Here is a 24,957-nt window from a genome sequence, read left to right as displayed (position 1 = left end):
GTGAGGTACCACCGGTATAACACCTTGTAGCCGTTTTCTTTGATGGAAGTAGATACCAAACTTCTACTGATAGAATGAAAGATTTGTTCCCAGATCTCGTCAACAATAACTTCCCCTAAATCCCATTCCCATGCACGTTGAAAGGTCGCCTTACCTTGGGAGGTTCCCTTAATGAGAGTGGGAATTCTAGTTATATTGGTTTGGTAACTCTTTGGTGATGAGAGCATAAACTTTCAAAGAGGGATTTGCCCTTGCGAAGTTCTGGCCCTATATGTGCCATGCTAAAGTAATGTAAGATTTGATTGTAAGCATAGTTGTCTGTATCTGGCAAGTGGAATAGGCATTGTAAATCAGAGAAAGGTAAATGGCGCTGATCATCCCATAGTTGATCCCATTTATAAAGACCTTTGGCCCCCCCCATCTGGTAAAAATACCATGTTCATGACCCGGGGGGAAGGATTTATCATATAAAAAAGAAGACAAATGGTATACTTGCTTATTACCTACTAGCCTGATTTTCCACTTGTCCCAGACTTGAAACAATAGTTGTGTGTACGAGGAAATATCTTGGTGGTCCCTACACCCTCTCTGCCAAGCCCTTACATGAAGGGGGGGGGGGCGCGTCCCCAATTGGAGATGCAATTCTCATCCATGGTCTACTCTACCCAGGGTACCTCCTGAGTGACAATGAAGAAACGCACTCAATTGGGAAGCACCAAAGTACCAGGTGAGGTTGGATACCTGGAGGCCACCACTTAATTTGTCTTGGAAAAGAGTAGAGTTTGCCACCCTGGACAGCCTCCATTTCCATATAAATCGGATTAGCTTTCGTTGCCATATGGTCAGTGTAGCATCCGGCACTGATATTGGGAGGGTTTGGAAAAGGTACTGCAACAATGTAAAAAATGAAACATTCCCATTCCTCATAAAACAAAATTAGTAAAACCATACCAATAAAAAGAATAATTCAAAATAATTAATGAATAGTCTAACATTCAATAATTCAAAACTCATATAAAAATCTTCCAAGCATCAATAAAATATTTCAAAACAGACACAGCAAATAACACCCAACAATTAAAATATGGATTTTAAAAAATTCCCTGTTATCCATACCTTGGAAGTTTGATTTCCAGATGCCCTGAAATTGTCATGGATTAGCAGGCAGAGAGTAACTGGGGTAATTGTGCACACAAATACTCTCTCTCATATACACTGATGCTCTCTGTCACTCCCCCACATACATACAGACATGCTCTCTCTCACACACATGCACACATGCTCTCTCTCACTTTCCCACACACAAGCACACATGCTCTCTCTGTCTCCTACATACATGCTCTCTCTCTCCCAGACACATGCACACATGCTCTCTCTCACTTTCCCACACACAAGCATACATCTCTCTCCCTCTCCCACAGATGCGCACATGCTCCCTCTCATTCTCCCACACACATGCTCTCTCACTCTCCCACACACAAGCACAAATGCTCTCTCACTATCCCACACACAAGCACACATGCTCTCACTGTCCCACAAACAAGCAGAGATGCTCTCTCTCACTCTCCTACATACATGCATGCATGCTCTCACTGTCCCACACACAAGCACACATACTCTCTCACTCTCCCACACACGTGCTCTCTGTCACTCTCTCACACACATGCGCTTTCTCTCACTCATTTCCTCACTCATTTCCTCCTTGACGTAGCAGCCCCCGTGGCCAAGGGAACAACTTCTGGCCATGGGGCATTGGACTACTTCCAGCAGGGCAACCTCCTCCTCAGCAGTGCGGCCCCACCAAAATTGACGGCATGGTAAGTGCTGCCTCAGTAAATGGAAAAACAGCACAGCCCCGCCAGAATCAGCAGCGTTGCCAGCAGGGCCGCGCTGCTTTTTTACTTACTAAGGCCGTGCCGACCATGCCGTCAATTTCGACAGGGCAGTGCTGATTTTGTTTTGCTGAGGACCTGTCAGTGGCCAGCCACTCTGCTCTCATTGGCGCCTTTTGGTAGCGGTACCGGTGGCCGTGGCTATATTGGTCATAGGCACGCTACAGCTCTGGCTGGTGGTAGAGCTCCTGGAAGTGTAACAAGGTTATCAGCTTCCTAGAAATCTCACTGGTCCTCTGTGTGCTACTCCTCTGGGAACCCTCGCCCAGCTTTTCAAATCGACAAAAGGGCAAGATTCCAAGGGGTACCGTCCCCCTCATTGGGTAAAAGACAGAACAGGACTAAGTTTGAAATATGTCCTCAGTAAAGTCAACACAGGACTAATTAATAAGAATACAAACATCTTAGCACAACAATAGGTTGTAGTAGAAGGTTTAAGGCACTCCTATAATGGGCAGAGCACTTTACAGTGCACCATCCTAAGACCCTTTCCAAGTGCTTTCACTACTCTGCTCTCCCTCGTGCCATCCCCTCCCTTCTCCGCTCCTTCCTGAATGCTGATCCCACTCGCTTCCTGCCATCCTTTCCTCTTCCCCCTGCCATGGCCGTACTACTCCCTGAGTGCGGCTTTTCCCCCTCACTGTCCGGCCAGCAGGACTGCCAGAGCACATGTAGGAGTGGCCCGAAATGCTGCTCAGGGTCATCGCTCTGCCTGCTGCCACCGCTGGTCGTGTGGAGCAGTGACTGTTGGCGACGCGCGTCCCCTCATCTTTGTGGTAGCAATCGGCCCCGCTCCTCCCCGCGCTCTCTCTGCCATCTTCCCCTCCTGTGCATAGGGTAAGGCAGAGCCCCTCAGAGGGGGAGCTCACTCTGCTCTGTTCCTCAGCAGTGGCCCTTCGCTTACCTCCCTTCTGGTGGAACCCCCTATGATGGTCTTGTGAACCCCAAGTTGGGAACCACTGTTCTAGTGTGAATATGGGCACAAATATTAGCTTAGACCCGTTTTCCCCTTCTGGTCTTCCTCTATTCACTTGTATATCTATAAGAAGTTTTATCGCCTGCATTTACTGCTCTGTTTGAGTCTTTCCCTGTTTAATTGCCTTCCTTCCTTTCTCCTTGTAACTTTACCCGTCTTCCTCCTGGGCTGTTTGCATTGCCTGAATTTTCTTCTCCTTACTCAAGTACTTGACATAAAAACGTGTTGCCATTTCAATGCTCCTTTTTACTTCTATCCGTGGTGACTTTGCATCTTGCAAACATTCACCTGCTGAGTGCGTCCTCTTCTGTCTGATATGCAGCCTGTGCAGGTGTGTGCTCGAGCATCAGGGCTGGCTCTTTCATTAGGTAAACCAGGCGACCGCCTAGAGTGACAGCATTTGGAGGGCGCCAGCAAAGTCCCCAAACCTCCAGACGCCGGCCACCCATGTTGAAGAAATACACAACACCAAGCCCACTTATTTTTAAACTTGCGGGCTGGCACTTTCTCATGCGAGATCATCAGTCAGGCTGTTAGATCGAAAATCTTTCCGCTGCAGGCATTGGGCCCCTGGAGCCCCTTTCGGAGCCCATCTCATCAGCAGCTGAAGAAGGGGGGGGGGGAGGGGAGTCAAGGGCTCCTGGTGGTGGTGGAGGAAAACATGAAGAGACCTGGAGGGAAAGGGATTTAAATGCTGCCATGGTGGGCAGGAAGTGATGGGAAGAGAGAGGAGGATACTGTAGTGGGGGAGAAGTGAGAAGAGATGCTGTACAAGGGGGGGGGGGAGGGGCAGAGGGTGAGGGAAGAGAATGGGGGGGGGGATGTTGTACCAGAGTCTGAGGGCAGGGGTGCAAGGCCCTTGCAGCGGCTCTGGTGAGCACGAGTGTGTGTGCGCGCGTGCATGGAGAAGGCGCAGTGTCCTGCACATTCATCAGCTGCGCTGGAAGGTTTAACACTAAAGAAATGTGATGTGATTTGTAATTGTTGCTAATCTCTGTTCTGCATCTCTGTCCTCCAGTGTCCCTGGGACTCACATGTGCTGCCCAGGATGGAAGCAGGAAGGGAGGGAATGCACTGCTGGTAAATATCTTTCTACACATTCATAAGGGCAGTACACTGCAAATCTGTTATTGTGTCAAATAAGGTATTAAGAGCAAAACTTGGTTTCATCTGATCCTTTATGTGGATGTTGTAAAAGCATTTACTTGACATCTGTCAGTGTGAATTACTTATAATCAACCACCATATGCCTTTTCTCCTCCCATCTATGCATGGTCTCTGCCGGGGGGGGGGCAGATTGTAGGAAAATATCAGCCTGGGGGATTTTTTCAAAATAGGTCCACGGGTTATTTGCCCGACTCCCTTCTGTGCAGCACATGTTCAACAGCTCCCAAAAGCATAGCGAGCCAACCCTTGAAAGGTCCATCATGTGACCTGGAGCCAAAATATCTCTTAATGTAAATTCCATATTTTTCCTAAATAACTAATTAGTAGAGCACACCCTAGACCAGAGATGAGCAAACTGACCTGCAGTCCCCCTTCCATCCATTTAACTGACTGGCCCCGTGCCCCTCACAAGTCGGGTTAACACAGTAAATATCGGCAGAAAAAGACCCAGTGGTCTATCCAGTTTGCCCAGCAAGTTTTTGTTTGTTTGTTTTATTTCTTTTAGGGCAATAACTGCTGCTCCATGCAGATTACCTCTTTTTTTTCATTTCATGTGTTTAACCCACACACTTTTGAACTTCATCACCTTTTCTTGGATGGCATTCCATGCATCCATCACCCTTGGAGAAATATTTCCTAACACTGTTCCTATCCCCTCAGAATTTCATATCATGACCCCTAGTTCTACAGATTTCTTTCCATTGGAAAAGGTTTTATTCTTGTATATTATTAACGCCTTTCAGGAATTTAAAGGTCTGCATTGTATCTTCCTTCGCTGTCTTCTCCTCCAGGGGATACATATTCAGGTCCTTCTGTCTCATCTCATATGGCTTTTGATACAGACCTCTCTCTATTTTGGTTACTTTTCTCTGGACTGCTTCCATCCTGTTTCTATCTCTTTTGAGATATGGTCTCTCTCATGGATTCCTGAGCTGATGTTAAAGTCTTTTTCGAACCAATCAGTTCTTGAACAAGATGCCAAGTGATGAGGCAACCATACTGCCAACCAATGGCTCAGATGCAGACACACATTCTGCCACTGCGCTGCTGCTCATGTGCTCGCTTAAGGCCTGATTTTTAATTCCCTGCGCATGGGGAAAACGGGTTACACGCGCGGCCGGGCCTTGTGCATGCCGCACGCATTTTAGAAGAGGCCTGGCCTCTTCCAAGGGGTGGTCCCGGGGGCGGAGAGGGGAAGGCCGGGACAGCACCATTCATCGCTGTCTTGGACTCTCGCTCGCCAGCCAGCTGCCAGTGTGCGCAACTTACCTCAAGTTGGGCCCTGAAGTAAGTATTGAACAAACAAAAAAAAAGAATTGGTTGGATTTAGGGGTTGGGTAGGAGAGGGGAAGGGAAGTTAGGATAGGGGGTAGGGAAGTTCACTGCCAGTCCGCTCTTTAATTGGAGTGGACTGGGAGGGAACTGGGGAAGGCTGCGATGAGTTGCTGTGTGAATTTGCAGAATTTTACCCCCTTTGTGCACCAGACACATGTGTGCACGGATTATAAAATCCAGCATGCATTCACGCCTATTTTATAACATGTGTACACGTTATAAAATCGGCACATCCATTTGTGCTTGCCAGGAAGCACACACACATGGACACGTGCGTGCACCTTACAAAATCTACCTGTTAGGAGGTACTTTTCAAAGGAGTTACACATATAAAAGTAACATAATAACGTAGCCATTTTCAAAAGTCTATTTATGCACCTACAGTGCACTTACACATCTAAGACCTATTGGTTATTCTTCCTCCCCATCTGGACTCTATTCAGACCTCTAACACACCTAGTGAAGGCTAAAGCACAGAGAATGGGGGACCCAATACACATATTTCAAACAGTTGAGAAATAGAATATTCGATAATTAAAATTTCAAATAAAATGTTTAAAAAATTTCCTAAAAAACCACTAAAATATTTTTAAACAGCAGACAATAATCAAGAATTAAAACCAACAAAGATTTAAAATCCCCTATTCTTAAATAAATAAAATGTCTCAGAACATTTTTTTTTTTATTCCAAAAGCCCAGAGATGGTCAAGAGTGAGGGATGTGCACGGACGTTCTCCTCTCTCTCTCATATAAAGGGACCCTCCTTGTCCCTCCCTAAAAATGGCACACCTTACATCCACCAGGGAACGTGCCCTTTCAATAGCCAGACCCACACTCTGGAATACACTACCTACAACCCTCAGACTTGAGCCTAGCCCTACTAGATTCAAAACTAATTTGAAGACTTGGCTCTTGAAACAAGCTTACCCACAATAGTTTCCCTCCCTCCCTCTCCTTAACCCCATACAGTCCTTTGTATAAAGACTTTAGCGCCGTATATCAGTCTGTTACATTGTTTCACCATTTTACTATTACTGTATATTGTTCCGTTGTTCTTTTGCAACTGTTTTGCCTATTGAACTCAGCAGTCCTCTGCTTGCTTTCCTAGTTCCATTTTGTATCTTTGTTCCTTTCATCCCATCCCCGTAACCTGTTATTTGTAAATTTCTCAACCTTTAGTTCTAATGTAAACCGATATGATGTTGCTACTAATATCGGTATAAAAAAAAAGCTTTAAATAAATAAATATACACGCTGGGGTAGATTTTATAAATGTACGCGCGGGTGTACTTTTGTTTGTGCACCAGGCGCGAACAAAAGTATGCTGGATTTTATGATACACGCGTAGCCGCGCGTATCATAAAATCCGGGGTCGGCACGCGCAAGGGGGTGCACATTTGTGCAACCTGCGCGCGCCGAGCCCAGCACGCGCTGCCTGTTCCCTCCGAGGCCGCTCCGAAATCGGAGCAGCCTCGGAGGGAACTTTCCTTCCGCCTCCCCTCACCTTCCCCTCCCTTCCCCTACCTAACCCACCCCCCCCCGGCCCTATCTAAACCCCCCTACCTTTGTTGGCAGATTTACGCCTGCGGAAAGCAGACGTAAATCTGCGCGCACCAGCGAGCTGCTGGCGTGCCCTCACCCGACCCGGGGGCTGGTCCGGAGGCCTCGACCACGCCCCCAGGCCGGCGCCACGCCCCCGGGCCCACCCCCGAAATGCTGTGTCACTCGCAGTACGCCCCCGAAACGCCGTGTCACTCGCAGCACGCCGCCCCCGACACGCCCCTCCATGCAAGCCCCGGGACTTACGCGCATCCCGGGGCTTGTGCACGCCGCCGAGCCTATGCAAAATAGGCTCGGCGCGTGCAGGGGGTGTTTGGGGTAGGTTTTCGTCGTACGTGCGTACCCCTTTGAAAATCTACCCCACATTTAACACATATACACTCTCTCAGTCCCTCACTGATACACACATGTTCAGGCACACACAGTCTCACACACTCATTGACTCATACGCACAGGCACTGTCACACACACTCACTGACTGACACTGTCTCACTTGCTGACACACACAAACGCTCAGTCTCACACACACTTTCTCAGACACTCTGACACAAATGCTCAATCTCACACTACCTTTGTTAGATGCTCACTGACACAAATGCCCAGTCTCACACACACTTTTTCACATGCTCACTGACACACACATGCACTCAGTCACACACTTACTTTCTTACATGCTGACACACGAACGCTCAGTCTCACACACATTTTCTCACACAGTGTCACACACTCACATATTCTCTCTCCCCACCCCCAAAAATGTGCAGAAGCAGCAGTGGCAGCCTATTAACTTTAAAAAATTATTTTGTTTTGTTTTGTTTTGACTCACATTGGCGGTTAGGGGGATGCAGGCAAAGCCCTGTATTAACAGGTTCCTGGTGAGCTGACTGCCCGTTGCTGTGGGAGGAGGCGGGCTGTAAGTCTCCATTCTGTTTTTTTTTTCTTTTTGCCTCGCAGGCATGGGGGCTGCTGTGTCTGTCCAACACTAGCCACGTGATTGGCTGGACCTGCCCGAAGCCCCGATAGGCCAATCTCCCCCTGGTCTCCTCATTCTGAGTCTCTGCTGTCCCCAGGGGCTGCCTGAGGTATCTTCTTGTACTTACTTGGAACTCTGCTGTTCTGCATCAGGCACGTGGCTTCTGTGAGAGTTCAGCTTCCTGTTTCCAACAGTGGCCCATCCAAGTCACAAGTACCTGGCAAAGAATGAAAACCCATTATAAAACAAACAATTACATCATCACGCTCATCTGACTGGCTCAACAATATGCAAGATCGTACTGTGGATTATAGCTACCAAATCTGAAGATACAACAATTATAAAAGTGTATCGAACACCTTCTCAATTAAAAACATTTTAAGAGTCTTCTTAAATGTCCTAAAACATGGTTCCTTATGGAGGGACATCAAGCCTCTAGCTCTGAAGGCAAAACCTGAGAATAAATTCTGTAACATGAAGTCAGAAGAGTAATGACACTTTACTAATTATGAGCTTCCCTATTCCTATTGTTCCTGGCAGTCTCTCTCTTTCTTCACTTTTCCAGCAATCTGTGATGGTTTGAATGCCTGCAAGGAAGATGAGGTGTGCATCAGGCCTGCAGTCTGCCGATGTAAAGCAGGTTTCTTTGGAGCTAACTGCAAGTCACGTAAGTGCAAGTTCAATTAACAAATCCATTCATCACATGGAAAATTAAACTGTAGGATTGTAGAAAATGGTTCTGTGTTTAAGAAAGCAAATCTGGAAAAAAAAACCCAAAGGCTCTTAGCCAGAGAAAGCAAGGATAAATGGTCAAAGAGAAGAGATTTAAAAACAACAGAGTGTAAATGCTGAAGGAGAGAAAAGTAGAGGGCAGGGGAGGAAAGAAGTAAAAATGTGAGCAGCCACAAAGGAAGGACAGAGGGGAGGGGAGGAGAAGCAGCTACATCTAATAACGCTATAGACATGTGGACTGGAAAGGAAGGGTGAACAGGCAGGGTACATAAAGAGATTCAGATGTATAGGTAGAGAAGTAGCATGATAGGTGATCATAACCATGAGAAGCCAATGAAGCGGCGATGAAAGTGGAAGAACATGAGCAGAGGTAGAAGGAACAGAGAGAATGGAAGCAGTGGAACACAGAAGAAATGCAGACAGTTCAGAAGAGCGGCCAGAAAAAAAGCACACATTACAGTAGCCAAGGAAAAGAGAAGGACTGTGAAGTTTTGTAGGCAGAGCAAGAGAACAACAGACATAAATATTTCGGAATTGACAGCGATGGGATTTTGTTGTATAAGATATGGGATAAGCATAGAGGGTTCCTATTTATATAAAAATGAAGAGATCAGATTTGCCATCTTGGGTCAGACCAAAGGTAGTAGAACTAGTAACATAGTAATGACAGCACATCCATCCAGTCTGCCCAGCAAGTTGCTCATGGTAGTAACTGCAGCACCATGCATGTTACCGCCATGTTTCAGTCATGGGTAGTAACTGCCGCTCCGTGCAGGTTACCCTCATGTTTCTGTTAAGGGTAGTAACTGCCGCTCCGTGCAGGTTACCCCATGTTTCTGTTAAGGGTAGTAACTGCCGCTCCGTGCAGGTTACCCCCTTGTTTCTATTAAGGGTAGTAACTGCCACTCCATGCAGGTTACCCCCATGTTTCTGTTAAGGGTAGTAACTGCCGCTCCGTGCAGGTTACCCCATGTTTCTGTTAAGGGTAGTAACTGCCACTCCATGCAGGTTACCCCCATGTTTCTGTTAAGGGTAGTAACTGCCACTCCGTGCAGTTTACCTCATGCCTTCTGTTAAGGGTAGTAACTGCCGCTTTGTGCAGGTTACCCCCATGTTTCTGTTAAGGGAAGTAACCTCCGCTCTGTGCAGGTTACCCCCATGTTTCTGTTAAGGGTAGTAACTGCTGCTCCATGCAGGTTATCCGTGTCCTTCTGCTAAGGGTTGTAACTGCCACTTCGTGCAGGTTATCCCCATGTGTTCTGTTAAGGGTAGTAACTGCCGCTCCATGCAGGTTATCCCCATGTGTTCTGTTAAGGGTAGTAACTGCCGCTCCGTGCAGATTACCCCCTTGTGTTCTGTTAAGGGTAGTAACTGTGGATCCATGCAGGTTAAGAACATAAGAACATGAGAAGTTGCCATACTGGGTCAAACCAAGGGTCCATCTAACCCAGCATCCTGTCTCCAACAGTGGCCAGTCCAGGTCACAAGTACCTGGCAAGTGCCAAAATGTTAAATAGATCCCATGCTACTAATGTTGGTAATAAATAGTGGCTACTCCCTAAGTCAGCTTGATTAATAGAAGTTTATGGTCTTCCTCCAGTAACTTCTCCAAACCTTTTTTAAACCCAGCTACACTAATAGCTTCCACCACATTCTCTGGCAGTGAATTCCAGAGCTTAATTATGCATTGAGTGAAAAGAATTTTCTCCAATTTGTTTTAAATGTGCTACTTTCTAACTTTACAGTGTACCCCTTATCCTTCTATTATCTGAAAGAGTAAATAACTGATTCACATTTACCCATACAAGTCCTTTCATGATTTTCTAGATCTCTATCATATTCCCCTTTAGCCATCTTTTCTCCAAGCTAAACAGTCCTAACCTCTTTAACCTTTCTTCACAGGAAAGCTGTTCCATACCCTTTATCATCTTTGTTGCCCTTCTCTGTTCCTTTTCCAGTGCAACTATACCTTTGTTTGAAATGCGGCGACCATAATTGCGCACAGTACTCAAGGTGCTGTCTCATCATAGAGCAATACAAAGGCATTAGGACATTCTACATTTTATTCACTATTCCCTTCCTAATACTTCCTAGCATTGTGATTGTTTTTTTTGACCACCGTGGCACACTGAATGATGATTTAAATGTATTGTTCACTATGACGCTAAATCTTTTTCCTGGGTGGTAGCTCCTAATATGAAACCTAACATCGTATAACTACAGCATGGGTTATTTTTCCCTATATGAATCACCATACACCTGTCCACATTACATTTCATCTGCCATTGGACTGTCACAAGAGTCCTCCTGCAATTTATCATAATCCGCTTGTTATTTAACTACTCTGAATAATTTTGTGTCATCTGTAAATTTGATCGCCTCACTCATCATTCCTCTTTCCCGATCATTTATAAATATGTTAGAAAGCACCTGTCCAAGTATAAATCCCTGAGGCACTCCACTGTTTACCTTTTTCCACTGTGAAAACTGACCATTTAATCCTACTCTCTGTTTCCTGTCTTTTAACCAGTTTGCAATCCACAAAAGGACAATGCCCCCATCCCAAGACTTTTTAATTTTATTAAAAGCCTCTCATGAGGGACTTTGTCAAACACCTTCTGAAAATCCTAATATTCTACATCTACTGGCTCACCTTTATCCACAAAAAATGTAGCAGAACTGTGAAGCAAGACTTCCCTTGGGTAAATCCATGCTGACTGGGTCCCAACAAACCAAACCATGGCTATCATTATGTTCTGTGATCTTGTTCTTAAGAATAGTTTCTATGATACTTTCCGGCACTGAAATCAGACTCACCAGTCTATATTTCTTGGATCACCCTGGAGACTTTTTTAAATATGGGGGTTACATTGGCCACTTCAGGGACAATAGACAATTTTTATGATAGGTTACAAATTACTAGTAATATATCTGAAATTTGATGTTTTAGTTCTTTTAGAATCCTGGGATGTATACCATCTGGTCTGGGTGATTTGCTACTCTTCAGTTTGTCAATCTGGCCTACTGCACCTTTCAGGTTCATCATGATTTAGTTCAGTTCATCTGAATCATCACTCTTGAAAATTGTCTCCAGAACGGATATCTACCCAACATCCTTATTAGTAAACACAAAAGCAAAGAATTAATTTAGTCTTTCTGTGATGACTTTGTTCCTTTAGTGCCCCTTTAATCCCTTGATCATTTAGCGGTCCAGCCAACTTCCTTGCAGGCTTTCTGCTTCAGATATATTTTTAAAAAAGTTTTTATTATGAATTTTTGCCTCTATGGCCAACTTCTTTTCAAATTCTCTCTTAGCCTGTCTTATCAATGTTTTACATTTAACTTGCCAATGCTTATGCTTTCTCCTATTTTCTTCTGAAGGATCCTTCTTCCGATTTTTGAAGGAAGTTCTTTTGGCTAAAATATCCTCTTTCATTTTGCCTTTTAACCATGCTGGTAATCGTTTGGCCTTCCTTCCACCTTTCTTAATGCGTGGAATACATCTGGACTGCATGTCTAGGATTGTATTTTTAACCATGTCCACACCTGTTGTCTACTCCTAAACTTTGCAGCTGCACTGTTCTTTTTTTTTTCTAACTATTTTCCTCATTTTATCAAAGTTTCCTTTTTGAAAGTTTAGTGCTAGAGCTATAGATTTACTTTTTGTCCCGTCCCCCCCCCCCCCCCCCATTCCAATCATTAGTTCGAATTTGATCATATTTTGATTATTATTGCCAAGTGGCCCTACCACTCACTCTCCAAATCCTGCATTCCACTAAGAATTAGATCTAAAAGAGTTCATGCCTTCTGTTAAGGGTAGTAACTACTCCGTGCAGGTCACCCCCCATATACCCCTTTTTTCATGCCCAACGTCTAGCCTCTAGGGATCCGCAGAGTTTATTCCATGCCCCTTTGAATTCATTTACTGTTTTCATCCTCACCCCTCGTCCGCGAGGGCATTCCAGGCATCTACCACCCTCCCTGGGAAGAAATATTTCCTGATATTGGTTCTGAGTCTCCCCACCCCAACCACCTGGAGTTTCATTTCATGATTCCTTGTTGTACAGTTTCCTTTCCAACAGAAAAGCTTTGAAGTTTACACATGATTAAAACCTTTCAGGTATCTGAAGGTTTGTATCATCTCCCCTGCTCCTCCTCTCTCCCAGGGTATACAGATTCAGAGCATTCAGCCTCTCCTCATAAATCTTTCAGTACAGACCCCACACCATTTTGGTGGCTGTTACAACCCAAACCGCAGCATTATGGCTGCATCAGCCTATGATTTAGGGCACTGGGGCAATCTGCGATGTGTGACCATGGTTAAAAAGGCAAACTTCAATGAGCATGGGGAGGCTGGATGTTTTGGATAATGGCTTTGCTAGTTTTGGTAGCTGAGTGGATTTTTAGAAAACTTTGATAATAAGACAGGGAAGGGGGATCTGGATATTGGGTTTAGGTTGGTCTTGTGATAATCATAGGAGGAGATAGCAAGGCCTGAGATGTAGAGTATTAGGATTTTCAAAAGGTGTTTGACAAAGTCCCTCATGAGAGGCTTTTAATAAAATTAAAAAGTCATGGGATGGGGGCCATGTCCTTTTGTGGATTGCAAACTGGTTAAAAGACAGGAAACAGAGAGTAGGAATAAATGGTCCTGTTTTCACAGTGGAGGTGATGGAGGCTGGCTCTTTAACAAATTGTGAGCATGCTTGAGACTGATATGCAGGGCAGTGGTGGGAAAGGGGTTGGGGATTCATGTAGATGACTGAGTGGGGGAGGAGCAAGGAGCTGAATATGGGAATTTAAATGCTTATCTGCCCAAAGTTGAAGAATCTTAACTAGACAGCTAATTTGGTCAACTTCTGCCATCATTTACTATGTTCCTGTGTTATATTAGTAGAGAAGAAGGAAAGTGGGGACAGGTGGCTGCCATATTATGCATGATGGGTGAAAAATAAAGGAAGTGTAGTGAAGGAGAAGATGGGAGGTATAGTTGATTAGTCTTGTCCTGTGTAACTGCTGTAAAATTGCTCTATTAAACAAATCTTTGTAAAGGCAGAATATAAACAATCAAATCAAATAAACAAAAATTGTAGATATCTGTCACAATTGGGGAACCGGCTGGGTATAGGGATTTCCCCCACAGGGGCAGTACAGGACAACATGGCAGGGCAGTGCAAGGTCTTCTGCCTGACCAGCCACCTCCCGTTTGGGTTGAGCCTGCAGGTTCTGGTGGCTGGCAGGACTTTGGCTAGACCTGGAGACAAGCTGGGTCTAGAGGCAAACTAGGTGTTGGGGTCAAGGCAGGCACAGGCAGCAAGACAGGAACAAGAGACACAGGCTACAGCTGGAGACAAGGGCTGGAACAGAAGGCAAGGCCTGGGACTGGAGAGAGGGAGTGGAACTGGGGGCAAGGCAGTAGAGAGAGGAGGAGGAGTAGCCTAGTGGTTAGAGCAGTGGGCTATGAACCAGGAGACCATGGTTTGAGTCCTGCTGTTGCTCCTTGGGACCTTGGGCAAGTCACTTTACCCTCCATTGCCTCAGGTAGAAAACTTAGATTGTAAGTCCTCTGGGGATAGAGAAATACCTACAGTACCTGAATGTAAACCGATGTGAGATCTCAGATCGAATGTTGGTAAATAAAAATAAAATAAATAGAGAGAGACAAGGGGCTGGAACTGAAGGCCTACAGGGATCAGGGGTCACAGGCAAGGCAAAGACTAGACAGGAGCATGAGAACAAGACAAATAATATACAATGCAGGCAATCAGGAAACTAATGCAAATCAAGGTAGATATAAGACAAGGGAGAAGCAGATATGAAGGCCTAAGCAGGCCACAAAGCATGGCAAAGTGAGACTAAAATTTTGAAGGCCACAAGGCAGGACAGGAAAGCCGAGGAGGCCTCAAGGCAGAAAGGCTGAGGAGGCCACAAGCAAGGTGAAACCAGAAGGCTACAAGGGCCATGCAGTAGGAAGGCAAGGGAAGATGGGCCAATGCAAAGAGCTGAGGTGATTCAATGAAGAGACTGAGTTGTGGAAGAGATAGGGCTAAATAGAGCTGGCCTTGCTGAGTCATGGGTTCATCGAGGAGGTGGCTAGAGTGGGCTTTGGTGAGAACCTGTGCTGGTGAGAAGACAGCCTAGACATCAGAATCGTTACAATATCTCAGCCTCAAATGAAGGGGGTCATTTTCACACTCCCTGCCTAGGTGCAAACTTTATGCACAAAACCCCATCATTCTTTCCTGTGATCTGCCATGAGCGCTTTCCTGTGCATGTCTCCTCTCTCCCCACATAGATTTGAAGTTCTCTGAGGTAGGGACCTTCCTTGCCTATTGTGTCAGTTTGACCAAAAGATGTCACCATTGAGCACTGGCTGGGACTCTGGTCTCCCAGGGGCTGTGAGCTTTGGGTCCTTCTGTAGGACAGTACAACACTGAGTCACCTTTTGATCATTCATAGCATCCCTGTGTTGATGGTACTGTACTCTGAACACTCAGAATATTAAGGAATAATCCAATAATTTGTAGTGGCAGTATGCAAGAATTGGTATCCAGCTGTTTTTGCAAGGGAACTGTGTAACTTATTTAATTACAAAAACACATGTGCACTGCCATGAGCATTTTTATAGCAATGGCAGTCTCTAAATTAGAGGAAAACGCAATAAAATAAGGTTTGATGTAGACTAGCACTTACCTCTTACTATTCAATCCCAGTAAGAGGAGTCCTGCCTGAGAGGGGCTGCTTGGCAATAGTGATCATAACATGATCAAATTTGAGTTAATGACAGGAAGGGGGACAGTAAGTAAATCCATGGCTCTAGCACTAAACTTTCAAAAGGGAAACTTTGACAAAATGAGGAGAATAGTTAAAAAAGCTGAAAGGTGCAGCTACAAAGGTAAAAAATGTGCAACAAGCGTGGACATTGTTTAAAAATACCATCTTAGAAGAGCAATCCAAATGTATTCCACGCGTTAAGAAAGGTAGAAAGAAGGCCAAGTGATTGCCGGCATGGTTAAAAAGTGAGGTGAAAGAGGCTATTTTAGCCAAAAGATCTTCATTCTAAAATTGGAAGAAGGATCTATCAGAGGAAAATAGGATAAAGAATAAGCATTGGCAAGTTAAATGTAAGACATTGGTAAGACAGGCTAAGAGAGATTTTGAAAAGAAGTTGGCCATTGAGTCAAAAACTCATAATAAAAACTTTAGAAAAATATATCCAAAGCAGAAACGAATCAGTTGGACTGATTGAGGGGTTAAAGGGGCACTTAGGGAAGATAAGGTCATTGCAGAAAGACTAAACAAATTCTTTGCCTCTGTGTTTACTGAAGAGGATGTTGGGGAGATTCCCATTCTGAAGATGGTTTTCAAGGGTGATGGTTCAGATGAACTGAACCAAATTATGGTGAACCTGGAAAATGTACTAGGCCAGATTGACAAACTGAAGAGTAGTAAATAACCTGGATCGGATGGTATGCACCCCAGGGTTCTGAAAGAACTAAAAAATGACATTTCAGACCCATTAGTAAAAATGTGTAACCTATCATTAAAATTGTCCATTGTACCTGAAGACTTGGAGGGTAGCTAATGTAACCACAATATTTTAAAAAGACTCCAGAGGAGATCCGGGAAACTAAAGACCGGTGAGCCTGAGTTCAGTGCCAGGAAAAATTGTGGAAACTGTTAGAAAGAATAAAATCACGGAACATTTAGATAGACACAGTTAATGGGACACAGCCAGCATGGTTTTACTCAAGGGAAGACTTGCCCCACAAATCTACATTTTTATGAAGGGGTGAATAAACATGTGAAAAAGATGAACCAGTAGATGTGGTGTATTTGGATTTTCAGAAGGCATTTGACAAAGTCCTTCATAAGAAGCTTCTAAGAAAATTGAAAAGTCATGGGATAGCAGGTGATATCTTTTTGTGGATTGCAAACTGGTTAAAAAACAAGAAACAGAGAGTAGGATTGAATAGTCTGTTTTCACAGTGGAAAAAGGTAAACACTGGAGTTCCTCGGGGATCTGTACTAGGACCAGTGCTTTTTAATCTACCTTATAAATGGCCTGTGACCGACGGCCCGCAAATGCGCAGTAGAGCGCAGCTCTACTGCGCATGTGCGGGCAAGGATGTCGATCAGAAAAAAAAAAATGGCGGTGGGGCCGCAGGAGCGGGAGGAGAAGCAGCGGCGCCGCTGCTTCTCCTCCCCAGATCTGCCGGCAGATCTCGGGGGGGGGGGGGGTGTCACTCCCGCGCCCCCCCCACCGAGATCTGCCGGCAGATCTCGGGGGGGGGGGGTGTCACTCCCGCGCCCCCCCCCACCGAGATCTGCCGGCAGATCTCGGGGGGGGGGGGGTGTCACTCCCGTGCCCCCCCCCCCACCGAGATCTGCCGGCAGATCTCGGGGGGGGTGTCACTCCCGCGCCCCCCCCACCGAGATCTGCCGGCAGATCTCGGGGGGGGGTGTCACTCCCGCGCCCCCCCACCGAGATCTGCCGGCAGATCTCGGGGGGGGGTGTCACTCCCGCGCCCCCCCCACCGAGATCTGCCGGCAGATCTCGGGGGGGGGGTGTCACTCCCGCGCCCCCCCCACCGAGATCTGCCGGCAGATCTCGGGGGGGGGGTGTCACTCCCGCGCCCCCCCCACCGAGATCTGCCGGCAGATCTCGGGGGGGTGTCACTCCCGCGCCCCCCCCCCCCGAGATTCTGCCGGCAGGAGCGGGAGGAGAAGTAGCGGCACCGCGCGCGCGCGGTGCCGCTACTTCTCCTCCCGCTCCTGCCAGCAGATCTCGGGGGGGTCACTGCCGTGCGCGCGGGAGTGACCCCCCCCGAGATCTGCCGGCATGAGCGGGAGGAGTTAATGGAGCCGGGTGAGGGTTGCGGAAAGTCGCGCTTACGGCGCCGGGAGGAAATGGAGGTGGGTGAAGGGAGGGAGAGGGGGGACTGAGTGAGTGGGAGGGAGAGGGGGACTGAGTGAGTGGGAGGGAGGGAGGGAGAGGGGGACTGAGTGAGTGGGAGGGAGGGAGAGGGGGGACTGAGTGGGAGGGAGTGAGGGAGAGGGGGGACTGAGTGAGAGGAGAGGGAGGGTGGAGAGGAGTGGGTGGGGGAGGGGGGGGTGGTGAAGAGTGAGGGGAGAGAGAATGAGGGGGAGGTGAGAGACAGAGGGATGTAGCCCGTTTTAACGGGCTTTACGGCTTGTATATTTATAAATGATCTGGAAAGGGGCACGATGAGTTAGGTGCTTAAATTTACAAAATTATGCAGAGTAGTTAGATCTCAAGCAGATTGTGATAAATTGCAGGAGGACCTCGTGAGACTTGAAGATTGGGCTTCCAAATGGCAGATGAAATATAATGTGGACAAGTCCAAGGTGATGCATATAGGGAAAAATAGCCCTTGCTGTTAGATTCCATATTAGGAGTTACCACCCAGGAAAGAGATCTAGGCGTCATAGTGGATAATATTTTGAAATTGTTGGCTCAGTGTGCTGTGGTGATCAAAAAAAGCAAACAGAATGTTAGGAATTATTAGGAAGGGAATGGCAAATAAAACGGTGGATGTCATAATGCCTCTGTATCCTCCATGGTGAGACCGCACCTTGAATACTATGTGTAGTTCTGGTTGCCATATCTCAAAAAAGATATAGCTGCACTGGAGAAAGTACAGAGAAGGGTGACTAAAATGATAAAGGGGATGGAATGGTTCTCTATGAGGAAAGGCTAAAGAGGTTAGGGCTGTTCAGCTTGGAGAAGAGACAGCTGAAGGGGGGGGGGGGGGTAATGATAGAAGTCTACAAAATCATGAGAGGTCTAGAATGGGTAAATGTGAATCTGTTATTTACTCTTTTGGATAACAGAAGGACTAGGGGGTACTCCATTAAGTTAACAAGTAGCTCATTTAAAACAAATCAGAGAAAATTCTTTTTCACTCAATGCATAATTAATCTTTGGAATTCGTTTCCAGACAATATGGTTTCAGCATTTAGTGTAGCTGGGTTTAAAAAAGTTTGGATAAGTTTCTAGAGCAGAAGTCTTTAAACTATTAATCAATACGGATTAGTAGCTTGGGATCTATTCATTTCATGTTTGGGTACTTGCCAGCTACTTGTGACTTGGATTGGGCTTGATGGACCCTTGGTCTGACCCAGTATGGCATGTTCTTATGTTCTAGCTCCTAGAGGTGGGGGAAGGTTGGGGGGGGGGGGGGGCAGGTCTTCAGCTCTTTTGGCCTCTGGTACAGAGATAATTATTTGAAATGAATGTATCTCTTCTCTCCAAATGATGATTTTACATTTTCTGCCAAGTTTTTCAGATACAAGTTGAGGCAATGAAATATCAGGGTGAAGACTTCCTGTAGAGCAGAATCCCTGTCCCTGTGCACCCATGCCAAGGAAGAGGGAGGTCTTTCTGCATATTTATTACTGCTATAAATGGGAAGACACATTTCAAAACCGTTTCTGTGTGTAAATAGCAATTTATGCTCTTTAATCGGCCTCCCACATGGAGGCTTTTAGCCACATTTAATGGCGGCTTTCCTGGAGATGTGTTATGGGCAGGACTGGAAAATAAAACACATGGGTTGCACTTTCAGCTCTGTGTGTTATTTCCCCAGGTGCTTCCTCTGTGAGACCTGCTGCAAAGCGTGCAGCTAAAACCTTCTCCTAAGTCTAACAGTGGGAAAACTGCCTCGCTGGCTGGTGGGTCCGTGCGGTGGCGCAGTCGCACATCAGGAAGACGTGGATGCGTGTTAGTCCACTACAACCCACAGTTAGCAAATAACAAAAGAAGTATAGAAAGGGATCCCGTTTTGTTGGACTAACTTCACACATTTCTTGAGCAGCTTTCTAAAGCTAATCCTCTCTTCCTAAGAACCGTTTAGAATAAGAATCAGAAAGAAAGAGACCCCAGAAATGGGAAAAGAAACAGAGGAAAGGAGGAGGTGGAGGAGAGGAAGAGAGGCGTCACAGGTCATGGTGGGAGAAGAAGGCAGATGGAGGCAGGAATGGCAGTCGTGCTACTGTTTCACTCCCTGGCTGCCACTGTCAGAAAGTGTGATGTTGTGTTCTGAGCGCAGGTTTTTGTTTTTGAAGGTTGTCCTGACCAGTATTGGGGTCCAGACTGCAAGGAGAGCTGCCTATGCCATCCCAATGGGAGATGTGACCCTTTAACTGGACAGTGCAGGTGCCAAGGCAACCGCTGGGGACCCCTCTGCAAGTTTCCCTGCATCTGTGGATCACATGGGCACTGCAACCCGCTTACAGGATCCTGTCAGTGCGAGGCTGGCTGGTGGTCAGCCAACTGTAAGAAGCAGTGTCAGTGCAACGTAGCCAGCTCTCGCTGCGACCCTGCCACGGGGCTCTGTGTCTGTATGCCAGGCTGGTGGGGCCATCGATGCAGCGTCAGGTGCAACTGCAATCATTCGCCATGTGCCCAGTATTCAGGGAAATGCGAATGCCAGGATGGATGGTGGGGGCCAAAGTGTGAGCACCCTTGTGACTGCCTGCATGGGACGTGCAGCCCTGTGAGTGGGCACTGTGACTGTGACCCAGGATATGAAGGGCAGAGCTGCCAAGAGCCCTGTGCCACTGGTCTCTATGGTCCAAAGTGCAAATTCAAGTAAGTTGAATGAACATATGACTACATATGGTGAAAGGGGAAAATTATCAGCACTAACTCCTCTGCTGCGATATTCAGAGTGCAATCCAACTAATCACGTCATCAAGTAGCTGCTCAATAAAAGCCTGAGACTAACTCCTCTGCTGTGATATTCAGAGTGCAATCCAACTAATCACGTCATCAAGTAGCTGCTCAATAAAAGCCTGAGACTAACTCCTCTGCTGCGATATTCAGAGTGCAATCCAATTAATCATTCAACAAGTAGCTGCTCAATAAAAGCCTAATGAGACCAACTCCTCTGCTGTGATATTCAGAGTGCAATCCAACTAATCACGTCATCAAGTAGCTGCTCAATAAACGCCTGAGACTAACTCCTCAGCTGCAATATTCAGAGTGCAATCCAACTAATCATTCAACAAGTAGCTGCTCAATAAAAGCCTGAGACTAACTCCTCTGCTGTGATATTCAGAGTGCAATCCAACTAATCATTCAACAAGTAGCTGCTCAATAAAAGCCTGAGACTAACTCCTCAGCTGCAATATTCAGAGTGCAATCCAACTAATCACGTCATCAAGTAGCTGCTCAATAAAAGCCTGAGACTAACTCCTCAGCTGCAATATTCAGAGTGCAATCCAACTAATCACGTCATCAAGTAGCTGCTCAATAAAAGCCTGAGACTAACTCCTCTGCTGCGATATTCAGAGTGCAATCCAACTAATCACGTCAACAAGTAGCTGCTCAATAAAAGCCTGAGACTAACTCCTCTGCTGCGATATTCAGAGTGCAATCCAACTAATCACGTCATCAAGTAGCTGCTCAATAAACGCCTGAGACTAACTCCTCAGCTGCAATATTCAGAGTGCAATCCAACTAATCATTCAACAAGTAGCTGCTCAATAAAAGCCTGAGACTAACTCCTCTGCTATGATATTCAGAGTGCAATCCAACTAATCATTCAACAAGTAGCTGCTCAATAAAAGCCTGAGACTAACTCCTCTGCTGCGATATTCAGAGTGCAATCCAACTAATCACGTCAACAATCACGACTAACTCTTCTGCTGCAATATTCAGAATAGCATCTTATATCAGTTCCCTTTTGGCCTTATTCTTACATTTCCTTTATTTTGTATGCTTCTGTATTTTGTTTTTGATATTTAAAATGTGGGGTTTTTTTTGTTTTTTTTTAAGTAAAACGTGTGCCCTTGGTCATAACCAAGGCTCACTCTTTAAGTCTCCTTCCCTAAGTCTATCGGAGAGGGGTCTCTGATGACAATCAGCACCAGGGGTGGATTGAGATTGTAGGCGCCCATAGACAGAGGACAGAGGGAGGGGTTTTTCCACCCCCTGAAAATCGGAGAGCAGCAGAAAACTCCTAGAATCCTAAATCCAGCCCTGATCAGCACAGCAGCGTCTGATTTACTGAGATTCAGAATGGAGGGGGCGGAGCCTTTATTAATGAAACAGTAATATCTCCTCAGAAATTCACACAAACCGGAACAGGAGGGGGAAATGTTGACCGAACCCGTCTCTTGGGAGAATGTTATAAATATGCAGTCCGGTTATATTCATTTCATGCAGATAAATTGAGAGTGATCTGGACATTGCTCTTGTAATCATTAATGTGCCGGATGCTAGAAATCTTGACATTTCAAGCAATAATATGCATTAAGAGTAGGGGAAGGATTTGCTTTCTTTTTTATTGTAGCTTATAACCGCTTGCAGTCTGGTTTGTTCAATTTTATGGTTACATAAAGCTGTTTTCCCTGAAAAAAATGGGAAAACAAATAAACCCACTGACAATTCAACAGCAAATTAGGTCTCCCACCTTTCCCTTGTCCTCCAACCCTGGGCCTGAGTGCGCCTTCCTTTCCGGCTCTGCTTCGCTTAATGCCAGGGCAGTGGCAGCTCCAGAAAGTTCTGCATGTGTGGGGGGGGGGGGGGGAGCATAGAGGGGGCACAGTGAGGAGGGCAAGCCCCTTCGCTTATGGGCCATTGGTGCCCCCTGCACCTCCTCTGGAGCCGCCCCATGCCGCTGTCTGCGGCACTGCCACCCTCCGGCCCTGGCAGCTCGATCGGAGCCCTGCGTTGCTTTGTTTGGCGCCGTATGCGTCAGAGCCAGCAAAGCACCAATAGACAGAAGGGATAGCACAGCTCTCGCTCGGGGTATTTTATATACGTAGGTATGTATAGATTATTATAACTGACAGGTAGGCAGAGAAAGCTGCTGCTGTTCCGACACAAGGCAGGACTGCTGGTGGGTGGGCTGAGAAGGGTGAAGTGAGAATGCCAGTGCCGATTGGAGGGACAATGATCTTCTGAACAGTTTTTATTCTTTCCTTTGCTTCTGATTGTGCAGCTGCGGACACTGCCTGGAAGGACAGCCCTGCTCTCCAGTGGATGGTTCCTGTGTGGGATGCGCCCCAGGCTGGAATGGCACACGCTGTGATCAGCAATGCCCCCCTGGCTACCATGGGAAAGACTGTCAAGAGCCATGCCCACGCTGCCGCCAGGGGGAGTCGTGCCTTCCAGACAGCGGGCACTGTTTATCCTGTGAGCCGGGATGGCTGGGACCCAGGTTTGATTCTTTGCTAGGGAGGAGTTTATTTTATGTGACCTTGATTCTCATCAAAGATTTATCAATGCACATAAAAAGAGTTAAATTATTATTTCTTCCCTAAACCCCTGACCATAGGCCCCCACATGTATAAGTTACTGCCATCTATTAGCTGCAAATATCTGATGTCAAAATCCAACCTATAGATAAATTGCCCCAGTAATAAGCTGCAATCTCTTTACCCTTTCATTGTCTCCCTTCCATTTTATTGTACCCTTAGATCCCAAACTCCATCTTCAGCACTCATGACATTAAAATCTGAGGGCCCAATATGATAAAACCTGAATAAAAAATGTGAGAAAATCTTAGCTCACATTTTCTTTACTCACATGATAAAAATTGTGTTAACTCCCGATATAGCCTAGATTTACTAAACCGCAAGTTAAACAGCATGAAACATAAGAACATAAGATATGCCATACTGGGTCAGACCAACGGTCCATCAAGCCCAGCATCCTGTGTTCAACAGTGTCCAATCCAAGTCACAAGTACCTGGCAAGTTCGCAAACATTAGATAAATCACAAGCAACTTTTGCTTATTAATTACCTTAATACAGTTTATGGATTTTTCCTCTAGGAACTTATCCATACCTTTTTTAAACCCAGTTACACTAACTGCTGTAACCACATCCTTTGGCAATGAATTCCAGAGCTTAACTATGCACTGAGTGAAAAAGAATTTTCTTTGATTTGTTTTAAATGAGCTACTTGCTAACTTCCTGGTCCTTCTATTATCCGAGAGAGTAAATAACTGATTTACATTAACTTGTTCAAATCCATTCATGATTTTGTAGACTTCTATCATATCCCCCCTCAGTTGTCTCATCTCCAAACTGAACAGCCCTAACTTATTTAGCCTTTCTTCATAGGGCAGCCGTTCCATGCTACTTATCATTTTGGTTGCCCTTCTTTGCACATTCTCTACTGCAGCTATATCCTTTTTGAGATGCGGTGACCAGAATTGCACACAGTATTCAAGGTGCGGTCTCACCATGGAGCGATACAGAGGCATTATGACATCCACCGTTTATTTGTCATTCCTTTCCTAATAATTCCTAACATTCTGTTTGCTTTTTTGATTGCCACAGTACACTGGGCCGACGATTTAATTGTATTATCCATTATGACGCTTAGGTCTCTTTCCTGGGTGGTAACTCCTAAGATGGCTTCTAACATTGTGTAACTACAGCAAGGGTTATTTTTCCCTATACGCATCACTTTGCACTTGTCCACGTTAAATTTCATCTGCCATTTGGAAGCTCAATCTTCCAGTCTCACAAGGTCTTCCTGCAATTTATCACAATCCACTTGAGATTTAACTACTCTGCATAATTTTGTGTCATCTGCAAATTTGATCACCTCACTCATCATGCCCCTTTCCAGATCATTTATAAATATATTAAAAAGCACCAGTCCAAGTACAGATCCCTGAGGCACTCCACTGTTTATCCTTTTCCACTGAGAAAACTAACCATTTAATCCTACTCTCTGTTTCCTGTCTTTTAACCAGTTTGTAATCCATGAAAGGACATCGCCTCCTATCCCATGACTTTTTAGATTTTTTAGAAGCCTCTCATGAGGGATGTTGTCAAACGCCTTCTGAAAATCCAAATACACCACATCTACCAGTTCACCTTTATCCACATGTTTATTAATCCCTTCAAAAACATACATTAAATGCTGTTTATTGTGTAATATTGTGGCACTATCGTGCAATGTAACAAAAGATGTCCTCCCACTATGGAAATAAGCTGCTTTGCATGTGTTCCTATGCATACAATTGCCTAATGCATGCAAAACAGCTTATGCAGAGACAATCCAATACTAATAATGCGACTGAATTTGAAAAAAGTCAGCCCCATTATTTTATCTCATTTGAGGGAAGAGTAGTTATTTTCCAGAGGAGCATCAGGCTGCTAATGCAGGTCCCCACTGCTGCCATGGGAAATTTAAAGGGACAAGGTGCCTGATACACCCCCCCTAAAGGCAAAGAAAGTCACCTCAGGGATCAATGTCAACCCCTGACCCAGCCCCCCTGCCACCATCTGAGCCGGCATTGGCCCTCCCAAATAAAAAAATAAAGAAATGCCACAA

General features: G+C 45.7%; 1 protein-coding gene across 2 annotated transcripts in view; it reads left to right on the top strand.

The window, feature by feature from the left end:
- The window catches only part of SCARF1 (scavenger receptor class F member 1), a 63,490-nt gene that overhangs the window by 7,775 nt on the left and 30,758 nt on the right, over positions 1-24,957 (top strand). For both annotated transcript variants that reach the window (XM_029612433.1, XM_029612434.1), the window contains exons 2-5: positions 3,887-3,948; positions 8,469-8,570; positions 19,724-20,249; positions 22,606-22,824. In XM_029612433.1, the coding sequence (XP_029468293.1) occupies positions 3,887-3,948; positions 8,469-8,570; positions 19,724-20,249; positions 22,606-22,824 (909 nt within the window). The remainder of the gene's footprint in view (positions 1-3,886; positions 3,949-8,468; positions 8,571-19,723; positions 20,250-22,605; positions 22,825-24,957) is intronic.

Source organism: Rhinatrema bivittatum, chromosome 8 (assembly GCF_901001135.1).
Source record: "Rhinatrema bivittatum chromosome 8, aRhiBiv1.1, whole genome shotgun sequence".
Classification (NCBI taxonomy): domain Eukaryota; kingdom Metazoa; phylum Chordata; class Amphibia; order Gymnophiona; family Rhinatrematidae; genus Rhinatrema; species Rhinatrema bivittatum.
The sequence above is the reverse complement of the archived record's forward strand: the minus strand, read 5'-3'. Positions and strand labels throughout refer to the sequence as shown.